Source organism: Oncorhynchus masou, chromosome 24, assembly GCF_036934945.1.
Source record: "Oncorhynchus masou masou isolate Uvic2021 chromosome 24, UVic_Omas_1.1, whole genome shotgun sequence".
Taxonomy (NCBI): Eukaryota; Metazoa; Chordata; class Actinopteri; order Salmoniformes; family Salmonidae; genus Oncorhynchus; species Oncorhynchus masou.
In genome coordinates, this window is record NC_088235.1 from 56511157 (window position 1) to 56526751 (window position 15595).

A 15595-nucleotide genomic window follows, 5' to 3' on the forward strand; every position below is an offset into this window, starting at 1 on the left:
TTGTGAAGACTTACAGAAAATTGTTGACCTCTAACATTGCCAACAAAGGGTATATAACAAAGTATTGAGATAAACTTTTGTTACTGACCAAATACTTATTTTCCACCATCATTTGCAAATAAATGAATAAAAAATCCTACAATGTGATTTTCTGGATTATTTTTTCTCATTTTGTCTGTCATAGTTGAAGTGTACCTATGATGAAAATTACAGGCCTCTATAATCTTTTTAAGTGGGAGAACTTGCACAATTAGTGGCTGACTAAATACTTTTTTGCCCCACTGTAGATTTTACATTGTAAATGGCTCCACACAAACTGGGAAAATACCCTGAAAAAAATACTTCATATCAGGTAAAGAGGATTTCTGAGGGGGGAATGACTCTTTTAAAATTCCCTACAATAGGGGAATGCAAATAAAAATGAAAGCATTTCTGTCTAGATTCACATTGAATATAAAATCTCCTAATAATCTCCTACGTCAGTCTTGACCACATTAACGCAAATTCCACTCTTTTACACCAGAAACCTGGCAGGGTACAAGCAGATAATATGCATTTAAATTGAGGGGAAATTAAATGAGAGAGGCTTTCTTCATCTTTACAAGACATGACTGATACATTTCAAAGGCTAGATAGTCCTGGCCTTTCCAAGAATAATTATTGTTTAAGGAGCACCAGGTGAGATTACCAGGCTTCCAGCAAGCATATGCTGGGAAACCTGAGAGGGGACAATCTGTTACATGGGCAGTCTCTTTCCTCTTACAGTAGGAAGTCATGGTTAGGGAGGAGAGAGCATTCTACTACCTCAACCCAATGGCTGCCTATTAAAAGGGAATTTCACATGCAACTATGAATGCAGACCACTGGGACTGGGGGGGGGGAATACCACCCATTAAATAAAAAAATGAACCCAGGGCAAAGTTCACCCTGCATAAAAGAGCTAATATTTACACTGGTGGTCTAATGAGAGCTGGGACATGTATGAGGAAGCCCAAAGTCCTCTAGGATGGGCAAGGTCACAGGAAGTGCAGGTTTCTGTTGATGTTCCATCTAAGAGCTGAGTGGAGGAGTCATGTGGGGTTGAAGGTTGAAAGTATAGGCCAAGGCTCTTCCTGTCTGATTGGCAGTCTATGTGCTAGGATCCCAGTCCACACCGGGGCTCGAGGCAGGCCACAGTATGTGGGAATAGAAGGAGGGCTGTTGGGCGAGGTGAGGGACAGGAGAAACAGTCATTCGGCACACGGCTCATATCATAGCCCATCCACAGGCCCCCTGGCACAGTATAAATAAACAGAATGTGATAGCCTTGTAAATAGCCACCTCTTTCCACCACCACTTCTTAAATAGCCATTCTGTTTTCGTATGTGAATACATGTGCATGTTTGTGTATGAGAGACTGAGTAAGTGAGACATTTTGTTTGATGTCTCTGTGTGAGGGATTTATGAATGTGAATATGTCTATGTATGTGAGAGAATACTAGTATGTCCAGTAAATATGTATATGTGAGTGAATACTAGGGTTGAATATTTTCCTGGTATTTTACAAATGTTCCATCCCGAGAATAAATACATTTTCTCCCGGGTAACCCGTTATTTCAAAACCGGAAGCGTCATTGAAAAGTATTATAAAGCATATAAATAGACTTATAAGCCTGATGCTACCTGACCCTGATGAGTCATTAAAGGAAAGGCGCAGATACACATTAAATACGTTTTATGAGCACTATATTAAATACATTTAATGAGCCCAAGCCCAAAAAAGGCCAAATGATTGTGCCGTTATCCAATACATATATGATACAGGCTACTGCACATTACGCACAACAGAAAAACATACAAGCTCATAGATGTAGCTAGCTATATGCACGTTTGGGTGAATGGAACTAGCTCCAGTTTGCTAATCTTTTTGAGTGTGAACTGTATTATTGTACTGTATTGTATTATACTGTATTATATGGATGGGAATTACGCACATCTTTCAAACCATGATAAAGCAGGGAGAGAACATGCAATTCGGGTGCAGCACATGAGGCCTACAACGTTACAAATATAGGCTGGGGAATTAGATATTCATTTTGAAATATAATAGAGCTTATTTGTATAATTAGTAGGCTGACGCATTTATACCTTTCATAATATTTCCCCTAATGTTATTAGCTTACCTCCTCTTTCTCTCTCTATTGTTGCTTCATTCCTTCCTCGCTTTCAACAGTTAAATGAAATAAGTTAAGTTGCCTTTATCTTCATCATTCTAATGACATCCTTGAATAATATAGTGTTTGCAAAAGTATTTACCCCCTTGGCATTTTTCCTATTTTGTTGCCTTACAACCTGGAATTAAAATATATATTTTTTTGGGGGGGGGATTTATATCATTTGACACACAACATGCCAACCACTTTAAAGACGCAAAATATTGTGTAACAAACAAGAATTAAGAAAAAAAACGGAAAACTTGAGTGTGCATAACTATTCACCCCCCAAAGTCAATACTTTGTAGAGCCACCCTTTGCAGCAATTACAGCTGCAAACCTCTTGCGGTATGTCTCTATAAGCTTGGCACATCTAGCCACTGGGATTTTTGCCCATTCTTCAAGGAAAAACTGCTCCAGCTCCTTCAAGTTTAATGGGTTTTGCTGGTGTACAGCAATCTTTAAGTCATACCACAGATTCTCAATTGGATTGAGGTCTGGGCTTTGGCTAGGCCATTCCAAGACATTTAAATATTTCCCCTTAAACCACTCGAGTGTTTCTTTAGCAGTGTGCTTAGGGTCATTGTCCTGCTGGAAGGTGAACCCCCGTCCCAGTCTCAAATCTCTGGAAGACTGAAACAGGTTTCCCTCAAGAATTTCCCTGTATTTAGCCCCATCCATCATTTATTCAATTCTAACCAGTTTCCCAGTCCCTGCCGATGGAAAACATCCCCACATCATGATGCTGCCACCACCATGCTCCACTGTGGGGATGTTGTTCTCGGGGTGATGAGAGGTGTTGGGTTTGCGCCAGACATAGCGTTTTCCTTGATGGCCAAAAAGCTCAATTTTAGTCTCATCTGACCAGAGTACCTTCTTCCATATGTTTGGGGAGTCTCCCACATGTCTTTTGGCAAACACCAAACATGTTTGCTTATTTTTTTCTTTAAGCAATGGCTTTTTTTCTGGCCACTCTTCTGTAAAGTCCAGCTCTGTGGAGTGTACGGCTTAAAGTGGTCCTATGGACAGATACTCCCATTTCCGCTGCGGAGCTTTGCAGCTCCTCCAGGGTTATTTTTGGTCTCTTTGTTGACTCTCTGATTAATGCCCTCCTTGCCTGGTCCGTGAGTTTCGGTGGGCGGCCCTCTCTTGGGAGGTTTGTTGTGGTGCCATATTCTTTCCATTTTTTAATATTGGAATCAATGGTGCTCCATGCGATGTTAAAGGTTTCTGATATTTTTTTATAACCCAACAACTGTAATTCTCCACAACTTTGTCCCTGGCCTGTTTGGAGAGCTCCTTGGTCTTCATGGTGCCACTTGCTTGGTGGTGCCCCTTGCTTAGTGGTGTTGCAGACTCTGGGGCTTTTCAGAACAGGGGTCTATCTACTGAGATCTTGTGACAGATCATGTGACACTTAGATTGCACATATGTGGACTTTATTTAACTAATTATGTGACTTCTGAAGGTAATTGGTTGCACCAGATCTTATTTAGGGGCTTCAATACATATGCACTCACCACTTTCCCATTTTTTAAAATTTATTATAATTATTTTTAAACAAGTAATTTTTTAAATTTCACTTCACCAATTTGGACTATTTTGTGTATGTCCATTACATAATATCCAAATAAATGCCATTTAAATCACAGGTTGTAATGCAACAAAATAGGAAAAATGCCAAGGGGGATGAATACTTTTGCAAGGCACTGTATAGGACTAGAATTAGATCCAGAAGGCTTTCACTTCTCTTCACGAAGACTGAATTGTTGTGGTCTGAATAAATAACTGCTATAGCCTCCCCCATTGCGCGTTCGCTATTTTTTCAAACTACCGTGAGCTCTATTGGCTGTTGTATTTAACATTCACCTTGCGTCCCTCTTCGAATAATCTATTAGTATATGAAATGCAAAAAAAAATCCAGCAAGCTATTCTAGTCTAGCTTTTTCCTGCATGGTATTCCAAAAGCTAAGAAGTGTTTTTTAAGGAGAGAGGTCAGCGGAGGTGCGTGACTATTGCATAGCGCATTCTGAAAGTATTCAGACCCCTTGACTTTACTAATTTTCTTACATTACAGCCTTATTCCAAAATATGAAATTTCCCCCTCAATCTACACACAATACCCCATAATGAAGTAGCAAAAACAGGTTTAGAGATTTTTGCAAATGTCACATTTGTAAATATTATGTAAATATCACATTTACATAAGTATTCCGACCCTTTACTCAGTACTTTGTTGATGCACCTTTGGCAGTGATTACAGCCTCAAGTCTTCTTGGGAATGACGCTACAAGCTTGGCACACCTGTATTTGGAGTTTCTCCCATTCTTCTCTACAGATCCTCTCTATCTTTGTCAGGTTGGATGAGGAGCGTCGCTGCACAGCTATTTTCAGGTCTCTCCAGAGATATTCGATAGAGATCAAGTCCGGGCTCTGGTTGGGCCACTCAAGGACATTCAGAGACTTGTCTCGAAGCCACTCCTGAGTTGTCTTAGCTGTGTGCTTAGGGTTGTTGTCCTGTTGGAAGGTGAATCTTCGCCCCCCAGTCTGAGGTGCTGAGCGCTCTGGAGCAGGTTTTCACCAAGGATTTCTCTGTACATTGCTCCATTCATCTTTCCCCCGATCCTGACTAGTCTGCAGAGATAGTTGTACTTCTGGAAGTTTCTCCCATCTGCACAAAGGAACTCTGAAGCTCTGTCAGAGTGACCATCGGGTTCTTGGCATCGGGTTCTTAGTCACCTCCCTGACCAAGGCCCTTCTCCCCCGATTGCTAAGTTTGGCCGGGTGGCCAGCTCTAGGAAGAGTCTTGGTAGATCCAAACTTCTTCCATTTAAGAATGATGGAGGCCAATGTGTTCTTGGGGATCTTCAATGCTGCAGAAATGTTTTGCTACCCTTCCCCAGATCTGTGCCTCAACACAATCCTGTCTTGGATCTCTACGGACAATTCCTTCGACCTCATGGCTTGTTTTTTTCTCTGACGTCCAATGTCGACTGTGGGACCTTATATAGACAGGTGGGACTTTCCAAATCATGTCTAATCAATTTAAATTTACCACAGGTGGACTCCAATCAAGTTGCAGAAACATCTCAAGGATGATAAATGGAAATAGGATGCAACTGAGCTAAATTTTGAGTCTCATAGCAAAGGTTCTGAATAGTTATGTAGATAAGGTATTTCTGTTTTTTATTTGTAATACATTTGCAAACATTTCTAAAATATTGTTTCGCTTTGTCATTATGGGGTATTGTGTGTAGATTGATGAGTTTTTCTTTTCATTTAATCCATTTTACAATAAGGCTGTAACGTAACAGAATGTTGAAAAAGTCAAGGGGTCTGAATATTTTCCCAATGCACTGTAAGTTAGAAGCTTATTATGCATAACCCATCACTAATTAGCTAAATATAAGGCTAATACTGCATGGAATGTATTACCTGAAAGAGGTAGGCTAGGACATACAATATATATATATATATATATCAATATAGAACAGGGTGATCTATTTTTGATGCAATTTGAATGGAGGTGATGGAGAAGGAGAAAGACTGAGTGAGTGTCCGTGCGCATGTGGTGGTTTTGGCTGGTAAACGCCGGTAAATTTCTATAACCGGGTTCCCGCCATTCACCCTAGTGAATACTATATACAGTAAATGTGTGTGTGTGTACACGTGTTCATGTGAGTGTGTCGGCGGTGCCTTCATCACTCCCCATTCCTAGAATATAAGGGCGTATCTCTTTACCTCCTCCCCAATGACGAGAGGTGAGAGGTCAGGCTGGTCTCTCCCTGACCCAGCTCTGCTAAACACTCGCTGACACATGGCAAAGCTACCTACTTAGGAGGCTTTGCCCAGCCTTCTCACAGCCACAGAGATATGAGTTTGGATATGAGTTTTTCACTTCAAAATGTATGCCAAACCAAAATCATGATTTCAAAGTTGAATAAACCATACAACTCTATGCACAATGACTACATTTAACACGTTCCACTGTAAAATGTAATAAAACTAATTTAGTGGATTAATCAAACTTTGGTAATGAAATTAGGGAAAAATCTCCCTCAAGTTTTCCAAAAACTCTTAAATATCTGCTCCGAATGAAGATTCAAAGATGTCCGCAGAAATAATGGGGTGTGAGCTATAACACAACACCTTGACTTTGAAAGAAATCTATTTTGGTTATTGAACTACAGTAAGCAAACTGCATTTACATGAGTCCCTGATCTGCGTTACACAGAAATGCATAATTATGGATATTAATGTAACTCTCCTCATGTTTCACAAGTTTGAACATCACATCGCAGCACAGCACAGTAGAGTACAGTGCAGTACAATATAGCAGAGCACAGTAGAAGTAGTGTAGAGTTCAGTACAGTAGAATAGACTAGAGTACAATAGATTACAGTAGAGTACAGTACAGTAGAGTATAGTTCACTACAGTAGTGTACAGTATAATATACTGTACTCTATTGTACTATACTCAAATGTTATTTACCTTACTGTACTGTATTATATTGTACTACTGTATTGGAGTATACTCTACTTTACTCTACTCTACTCACTGTACTGTATTGTACTGTATTACTCTACTGTGCTCTACTCACTGTACAGTACTGTGCTGTACTATCCAAACTTGTGAAACATGCATCTATGATAGGTTTAAATTTGGTCCAGGGACTGACCAGGGTGGACTGACCAGGGTGGACTGACCAAATTTCAACTACTTTTCAACTTCCATGAATGTCCGGTGTCGGTCGGTGCTTAGTGGGTGAGGGTGCTGGTTACAGTAAATGGAAAGAGAGGGGGCTCATGGGTAGGTGTCAGTAAGAGCTGGTAGAGGTGACATTAACTGGAGAGAGAGGGGGAGAGAGAGAAATGGAGGGGTTGTCCAGATTTAGACTGTTTTAACAATCTTGGTTTGACCAACAGGCGACAGGAAGACAAAATAAATGATGAGCTGAACATACCATTATGCCAGTGGAAGGGAGGACAGTAGCAGGTGACCCAACTGTGTTTTGTGACTATTATAATTACCCATTGTAGCCAATTCAGTTGCAGCAATTCCGTTACAGATCTGGTAACGGAATTACGAGTTTTAATCACTTAATAATAGAAAAAGGCAATATTTCATAAATTCCAAAACAAAATGTAAGTGTGATATTTGCTGGCAGGGGTCTTAACCTCAACATTATTGTGTTTTGATATATTTCTGATACGTTTAAGACTTTTCTGGGAGACGTTTTCCAAGACCCATTTTCCATCTGCTTTACCAGAAATCAAAGCCTTTACTTATGCCTAATGTGTAAGATGGAAAATGGTTGAAAAAATGTAACTATGCCTCAATTTACCAAAATTAGAAACGCTTAGCCGTCATTGACACCCAATTTGATACGCTACTATCAACAGGTTGGTGCTCATGGGTCCTTTTCAATGGAAATGCCCAGAGTCAGGAAGGGAGAGAGAGGTAGAGAGAAAGAGAAAGATAGAGGATGGACAGATCTGTTCACTAGCACTTTAGCCTGCTGCTTGGGAGATAGATACCAACTGTTCCGTGTACATGTGATGCTCTGGGGTGGATTGAGAGAGTCTAAGGAGAACGGGTGCCGATTACCATTGACACCAGCATATCTATTTAAACTGGTCTCCTCTCAAAGGCATATAGCCAAGGTTTCAGTGACACCAAGAGCCTCATCCACTCTTTGTTGTTCTTACCACTTTGACTTGATCTATGAGGCTGGCTGTAGTCTGAACGGGTGGCTTCAGACATCAAAGGGCTTTAATAATAGCCAGACCAAACAAACAGGTAGTTTAAGGGTGGTTTACAAAACAAGGAAGAGGATTGTCACGGAATGTGTGAGGTCAACGGGAGGTCAATGATTTGTTGTGACTGGAGCAGACACAACATGAACACTAATATGTTTGTTTGGGGTTATTTGGGGGTGGGGGCTTTGACCATCGTGGCAAAGCACAGTCCCATCAGAACCTGGCTTCAGTCTGAGTTTTAAAGGATTTCTACCACCGATGGCATGCATGAAATGTTGTTACTCTGTCAAATAAATACAGTGGGGTCTACTGCAGCTAAGCTTTAAATACGCCAGCAAAAGAGAGCTGAAAAGTCAGGGTAGGCAGAGGGAGAGAGAAAGAAAGAGGGAAAGGGAGAAGTTGTAAACATAAGATCTTATTCCAGTCTCAACAAAATATCTGGCAAGACTAGGTGTGCTGGCAATGGCTGTGCAATTAAATAGAAAAAAAATGGATATTTTTTCAGCGTTTCACTTTATTCAAGGAATGGTTACAAGAGCCTGGTTGGTAGTCTGAAATATCAGAGCAGAGATCTTGCTCATTTCTATATAAACAGACCATTGACAGGGGGGGGTGAACCTGTGCAGTCTCGACCTTCAGCACTCAAATTCTCTGGCCACGCTCACACACTCCACCACTGGCCCCGTTACCATTCCCAGTCCTCCCCAAGAGAACCGACACACTCTGCTCTACCGTAGTGGACCCAGTAAATGTAAACAGAGCCCGCTCATAGTTTATCAGCACGAATGTGTCAGATGAGAGACAGAGAGAGAAAGACAGAGAGGAAAAAGAGAGCGCGCGCAGGAAATCCACGTTCTGTCAGTGCTCCGTTGCGGTTAGTTGATTCTCTGATTCCTTGATTGACTCAACACCCAGACCCAGCAACTTGCACACTTGGAATTTGGAGCTGATCCCATGTGATTCACTTGGTTCCAGTGGGATTCTACTCAAAAGATGGATGCTTGGATACAGTTCCCATTTTCATTTTATACAACCAGAGAAAGGAGAAATAGCTAACTTCCTGGGTGTAACTAGGAACATATTGGCACCACAAAGAAATTCCTGCTCGGGGAGTTACACACACACACACACACACACACACACACACACACACACACACACACACACACACACACACACACACACACACACACACACGCACGCACACACACACACACACACACACACGCACACACAAGGACCTGGAAACATCAGCACACTCCCAACAAGTTTGTGGCTCACGCTGCGAGAAAGAGTGGAGAAGGAGGAGGAGCAGAAAGGAGAGTGTCATTTGTCTATACCTATCTCCACAAGTGCTGAGAGGTCATTCGTTCCTTGGAAATGGGGAATGTTACTTCAAACCGATGTGGGCGGATGACACACGGCTCTGCTGGGGTTTTCTCAGAGAAGGGGGTAAAGACAGAACGATAGAGAGTGCAGAGGGAGAAAAAGACACACACACATCACTTGACCCACTCCAATACCAGGCATGGCATTATCACACAGGCATTATAACACAGGCATTATCACACAGTCAGTGTATCCAGCACTGTCATGTGTTTCCGAGGCCTGTCAGGATTCAGGGTCAGGACACAGAACCACAGGGGCAGGAGTTAGACCACAGCTTGGCCTACTCCTGGGACACACCATACAGTACCACCATAGAGGTCCCATTACATGAGCAGAGCTATACATTTAGACTCATTTCCCTTACAGTTTACAGTAGGAATGTCAGCAAATATCCTTAAACCTTTCCTGCTCTACTGTAGATGTGGGTCTGTGTAGGAGACAGGCGGACGGTATCACGCTGACTTTAGGAAGAAAAGAGGCGATAGAGCCACCTGTGCTGCCCGCCTCGGCTTCCAATTGCTTCACTCCTCTTGTTTCTGTCTTTTTTTGTCCCTTGAGTAAATGAAGTAAAAACAAAACCGGCACGTAATTTCCCTCTGACAGCACAGAAGGGCTTGTTTTGGCCCCTCAGGTATGACCAGTAGTGCTACTCAAAGTTATTTTGACTGGATAAGGTTCTTCACTGCAGCCGCGGAACACACACACACACACACACACACACACACACACACACACACACACACACACACACACACAATTTCCTTAGCTCTAAATCTCCCTGAGCACAATGCCAGAGCCCAATCCAGAGGCAAGCCCAGTATGGGCGGCAGGTAACCTAGTGGTTAGCGCGATGGGCCAGTAACCAAAAGGTTGCTGGATCGAATCCCTGAGCAGACAGGGTAAAAATCAGTCACACTGCCCCTGAATAAGGCAAATAACCCAATGTTCCCCAGTAGGCCATCATTGTAAATCTGAATTTGTTCTTAACTGACTTACCTAGTTAAATAAAGGTTAAATAAAAACATTTAAAATCCAAACCTCTTCTATCACACTTGGATCTTTCCTGAGAAATCAACACTCGCAACCAACAAATCGCTCCCTGTTTGCCCAAGTCTTTGTAACGTTAGTCTGGGTATTCTATGAGGTCAGACACTTATAATAACAATGGCACATTCACCCACTACTTTAGCTATTCAAAGGTTAACGGTTAAACAAAGCTCTCGATACCAATTGAACCATACTAGCAGACATTACAGTAACAAACTTTTCCCCATGATTTATGTGTTTAACAGAAATTATGGGTCGAGACTCCTCACAGCACAGCATGGATGACTGAACCTAAATGACTGAACCTACAACCTAACCAACGATGTCTCTTTGCAATCCGTCAACCAATGTGGATACGCAAGACTAACAATTGTAAGTCGCTCTGGATAAGAGCGTCTGCTAAATGACTTAAATGTAAATGTAAATGTAACAAAAGAGTGATACAAAAATCCTATACTAGACATAATGGCATAGGTGTTAAATGAACTAGTGTGATGAAAACAGGTTAACCCATTAAGTGACATCACTGTTGTATTTGACCAATGAAATCCCATCAGTCAATGAGCCCCCTTCCACTGCCCTGACGACCCTCTCTTTGATGGGGTCACAGGGCATGTGTTTGGCTAGACAACCCGATCATTTGTCATTTTAAGGGTCAGAGGTGTCACTGAGACCAGCCATTAGCTCAGTCATCCATTTATCACACTAGACAATCTCTCTGGGTGTCATACCAAAATATAATCTGAAATCTCTTGAAATTGAACAGAAATGTGACCCATTTAGTAAAAATACAGTTTGTAATGGTATAAAATGAAACCGTTATTTATCTTGCCCTGCCGCTGCTTTTGCATATCTAACTGATCTGATTATGAATGATAGATCTGGAGAGTATGTTTTTATTTGAAATATCAGATAACATGTTCCTGCACTCATATAAGTGATGGGGGAATAGCTCCCCGTGAGAAATAATCCTCAGTGTAAATTGAGAGCAGCTTTCGAGCACACAGATCTGGGTGCAATTACACCGCTAGAGCAACGCAAAACCTCCGATGTTTTACAGTCAAGACACGCAAAACACAGCACATAAAATGGATTCATTAACATTTTAAATATCATTAATCGATACCAGAACTAGGCAACCCGTGCCAACATTTGTTGGACCTGATGTGAGGCAATTTTGGACATTTCTATCAACACGCTACCCCACATTCGAGTGTGAACTGAGATTTACACAGTCTGCATTCACGCTGATTACTCTTGACAAGTCGAGGGCCTTGCGCCGTGTCCGATATGACTGCACATTTTCCAGCAGTCTACTGTGGTGACAGGCAAAACAAACCCAGACAGGCAAAACAAACCCAGACAGGCAAAACAAACCCAGACAGGCAAAACAAACCCAGACAGGCAAAACAAACCCATAGGCCAGCCACAGGAGGAGTTAGCATCTTGTCAAATACAGAGTCTTAAAATGGTGTAAGTGATTCTACCTATCACACTGATGGATGGTGACAAACCCCAAGAACACAGTCAACACAGCAGGAGGGAGTACAGTTTAAAGGACATTGTGAAAACTCTCACAGAGAAACATGATTTCTGTTCAGTGGGCTGGGGGCCTCACTCTCCTCTCTGGCACCGTGTGGGGCACCAGCAGTGCCAATATGATTATTTACAGATGAGCCCTAAGACCAACTCTGCCTTTGTTTGACAGTGTGCACCCCTTCGACTCCACTACTAATAAACTGTGAAGAGCGCGAAACAAAAACAGATTGGAAGAGAGTGATGTCTTAAACAAACCATTCCAAGCATTCTCATAACTTCAATATAGATTGCAATAAATGGAGTGGGTGTTGTCAACCACATGCTGCACTTGTAGAGAGAATACTCACTGCTGGGGCCGGACCAGGTGGGGGGATTTCTTGACAGTCAGGGTCATCTGGGCCATGTTGCTGACAGGGACTGGCCCAGGAATATAACCCTGCTGGGGGATGGGCCGCTGGGGCACTACGTTGTGTCCCTTGGTGTGCCCATTGCTGTGTCCATTGGTGTGCCCATTGCTGTGTCCATTGGTGTGGCCGTTCCCTGGCTGCGCTGGGTAGGAGGAGGTGGGCATGGTGTTCTGTTCACATGCTTTGCCCTTGGAGCCCGACTTGCAGACACAGAGCTGGGGCCTCAGACACATTCCTCCATTCTGGCACTGGGGCAGACAGTTGGCTGCAGCACAAAACATAGGGGGGAAGAGAGAGAAAGAGAGAGTGAGTGACATAGCAACGTGTACATATTCACACACACATGCATACATACACTCTCACACAACATATACAAACTCCAGAAGCAGACATAATATACCATGTTAAATGCCAGTTATATGACGTTGTCTCAGGGAGCTATTTTCAGATATTTATTGAGGAAACTCAGCTAGTGGGGGTTCATTTAGGTGCCATAGAGTCATTACTCAAACCAGAAGTAATGTACAATTTAGGACAAAAGTATCATGAATTAATAATGCATTTCCAAACACGGAGTCGCTGTTTTTCCTGGTTAAAAAATGTATCTCTACAGTACTTAGCATTCATAATAAGATTTTTGTTGCGGAAAAGGCAGAGGGACAGGGATAGAAAACCCTGTGACAGAATCTAAATCCCTAACAATCATAGTCGGAGAAAGCTGTTCCCGTGTCTCACTCTCATTATTAGTATTAGCAGCCAAAGTAAATACCACCTCCACGGTTCCCCACACTGTGAATGTACCCTCCCAAAGCTGAGAGTTTGACAGTGCTTTACACAAGCTGAGGCTCGGTAACCAATTACTGGAGTCCCCGGCACAATGACATATGTGCGGTGGGTTGGGGCATCAGAGAGAGGGACTGTGTGTGTGTGTGTGTGTGTGTGTGTGTGTGTGTGTGTGTGTGTGTGTGTGTGTGTGTGTGTGTGTGTGTGTGTGTGTGTGTGTGTGTGTGTGTGTGTGTGTGTGAGTCGTTACAGGAGGCTGGCAGGTGGCCTGTAATTACACTGTGCTCCCTTCTCTTAAAAAGGCACAGGACTGGGACTGTCATTTTTCAACTACAAAGCCTGCCTCGAGGCCACAGTGGCCAATTCTTACACACTCCAATGCGCGTGCACACACACACACACACACACACACACATTGTAGATAATCAAATCAAACCCACTTTTTGTGCTTTCATTGGAGCCATCATTCCAGAGGTGATGTGTGTGTGAAGTGTAAGAGCAAATGTCTCTGTCCAGCCCCACAGGCCTCCCTGAGGAGGGCTCCTCCACCACACTCCTCATTACCATCACTAGTTCCTTTTGATTTGTGAAAGTGATTAATGAGAGAGAGAGAGAGAGAGAGCAAACTGCATCAAAAAGCAAGTCATGCATCGCCCAAGGACATGAAAACAAATCCAAATCCCTCTCACTCTCAATAGGCGTCTACTAATGACTCACCACTGGCTCAAAGCTTCTTTTTTTTTTACCCGACTGAGCTATTTAGACACATGAGTCCTAGTAAACGCTGTGCAACAAGAGACCCCCCTTAGAAGCAACAGAGGGCGATTACATCTACAGATTACATCACTCCTGCTAAATTATGTTTTGGTTTATACATACCCCACACTATCATTTACCACTCTGGGACGTTTGCTTTCTTTTCTGAGTAGAGTAAATGGTTTGATTTTTTTCGCCGCTGGACCTGAGTAAGGCTACCATCGGTTTGCGAATAGGGCTACACAAGAGCGCTGTCCTGTGACAAGGGCACGGCGTACGTGATGCCGATTTCAGCGCTAGCTGGGGAGGGAAAATAAGTGACGTCCCACTTTGATAAGACGACACCTCGGCTGACTCATAAGGAGTGTTGCTGGGGTCTGCAAGGGTCTGTCGTGGAACACAAAAATGTATTTGTGTGTGTGCCTACATTAATCACCTGGGGAAATCAAGGTGCAACATCATATGCTTATACTAGTGGATATACAACCGACACTACCTTTCTCAGGAAATAATGTTCCACGCTGATGATCCAGTGCAAATGTTACGAGATGTCCCATTAGTTGAACAACCCCCCATCCTACAGCCTGTCCACACCGATCCCTAAGGTCTCACTGATTCCCAGGGCAGCAGATGACCTAAAGTTTATAATTCTTGATTTATTTCTCTACCACAAAGTTAAATTGGATCTGAAATGGTGCTGCAGTTGTGTGAATACTGTTTTTTGACAAGAAAGAAAATATGTCTTTGTCCTCGCTCATAAACTGTCTTTCTGCCCACCTCCTGTACAATATGTAGGATACAGACAGATCACCTGTGGCTACAATGCTGACTCAAGCAGTCTGGGCCTCAATGGCTATTTCTATAAATGATAATTCATCATTGTGTTTATCACTGGAGTTGACACAAGACAGCATTGTAAACTTCCAGCCAACTGTCTGACATTATGCTTCACTAAAGCAGGTGGAGAGCCAAGTCAATTAAGACATTCCTGTTGCCATGGTATTGTGCCCATACTAAGTCCTCACCCCACTTAACTGCTGCTCCAGATCCAGGGAATCCGAATGGGCGCTGCACAATGACAACAGCCAGATACTTTCCCCTCAATCAGCAGACTAATCATAAATCACCAGGTGCTGGGCTGGGATGAAAACTGCTCTGTTTTCTCCATCTATCGTGTCACTTATTTCCATTGTCTAAGAATGGGCAGATTAACCGATTTCCCTGATAAGAATTAGCCTCCTCTTTTCCTCCATCTCTTTGGAATTCCCTCCCTTTAGCTCTCTGACTTGGAAAAAAACCTGTCCAAGTCGTGCTCGCCTGGTCTTGGCAGGCGGCTGCGATCTCTGAAAAGAATTAGGGCATGCATGCATAAAGGAGATGAAGAGACTAAACACATCACTACATTACTAAAAGTATGTAGACACCTGCTCGCCGAACATCTCATTCCAAAATCATGGGCATTAATATGGAGTTTGTCCACCCTTTGCTGCTATAACAGCCTCCACTCTTCTGGGAAGGCTTTCCACTAGATGTTAGAACATTGCTGTGGGGATTTGCTTCCATTCAGCCACTTGCTTCCATTCAGAATTAGTGAGGTCGGGCACTGATCTTGGGCGATTAAGCCTGGCTCGTAGTCAGTGTTCCAATTCATCTGAAAGGGGTTCAGGTCAGGGCTCTGTGCAGGCAAGTCAAGTCCTTCCATACCGATCTTGACAAACCATT

General features: G+C 42.8%; 1 protein-coding gene across 5 annotated transcripts in view; it reads right to left on the reverse strand.

Moving 5' to 3' along the window:
• The window catches only part of LOC135512355 (latent-transforming growth factor beta-binding protein 1-like), a 129560-nt gene that overhangs the window by 105717 nt on the left and 8248 nt on the right, over positions 1–15595 (reverse strand). For all 5 annotated transcript variants that reach the window (XM_064934308.1, XM_064934307.1, XM_064934309.1 and 2 more), the window contains exon 3: positions 12275–12599. In XM_064934308.1, the coding sequence (XP_064790380.1) occupies positions 12275–12599 (325 nt within the window). The remainder of the gene's footprint in view (positions 1–12274; positions 12600–15595) is intronic.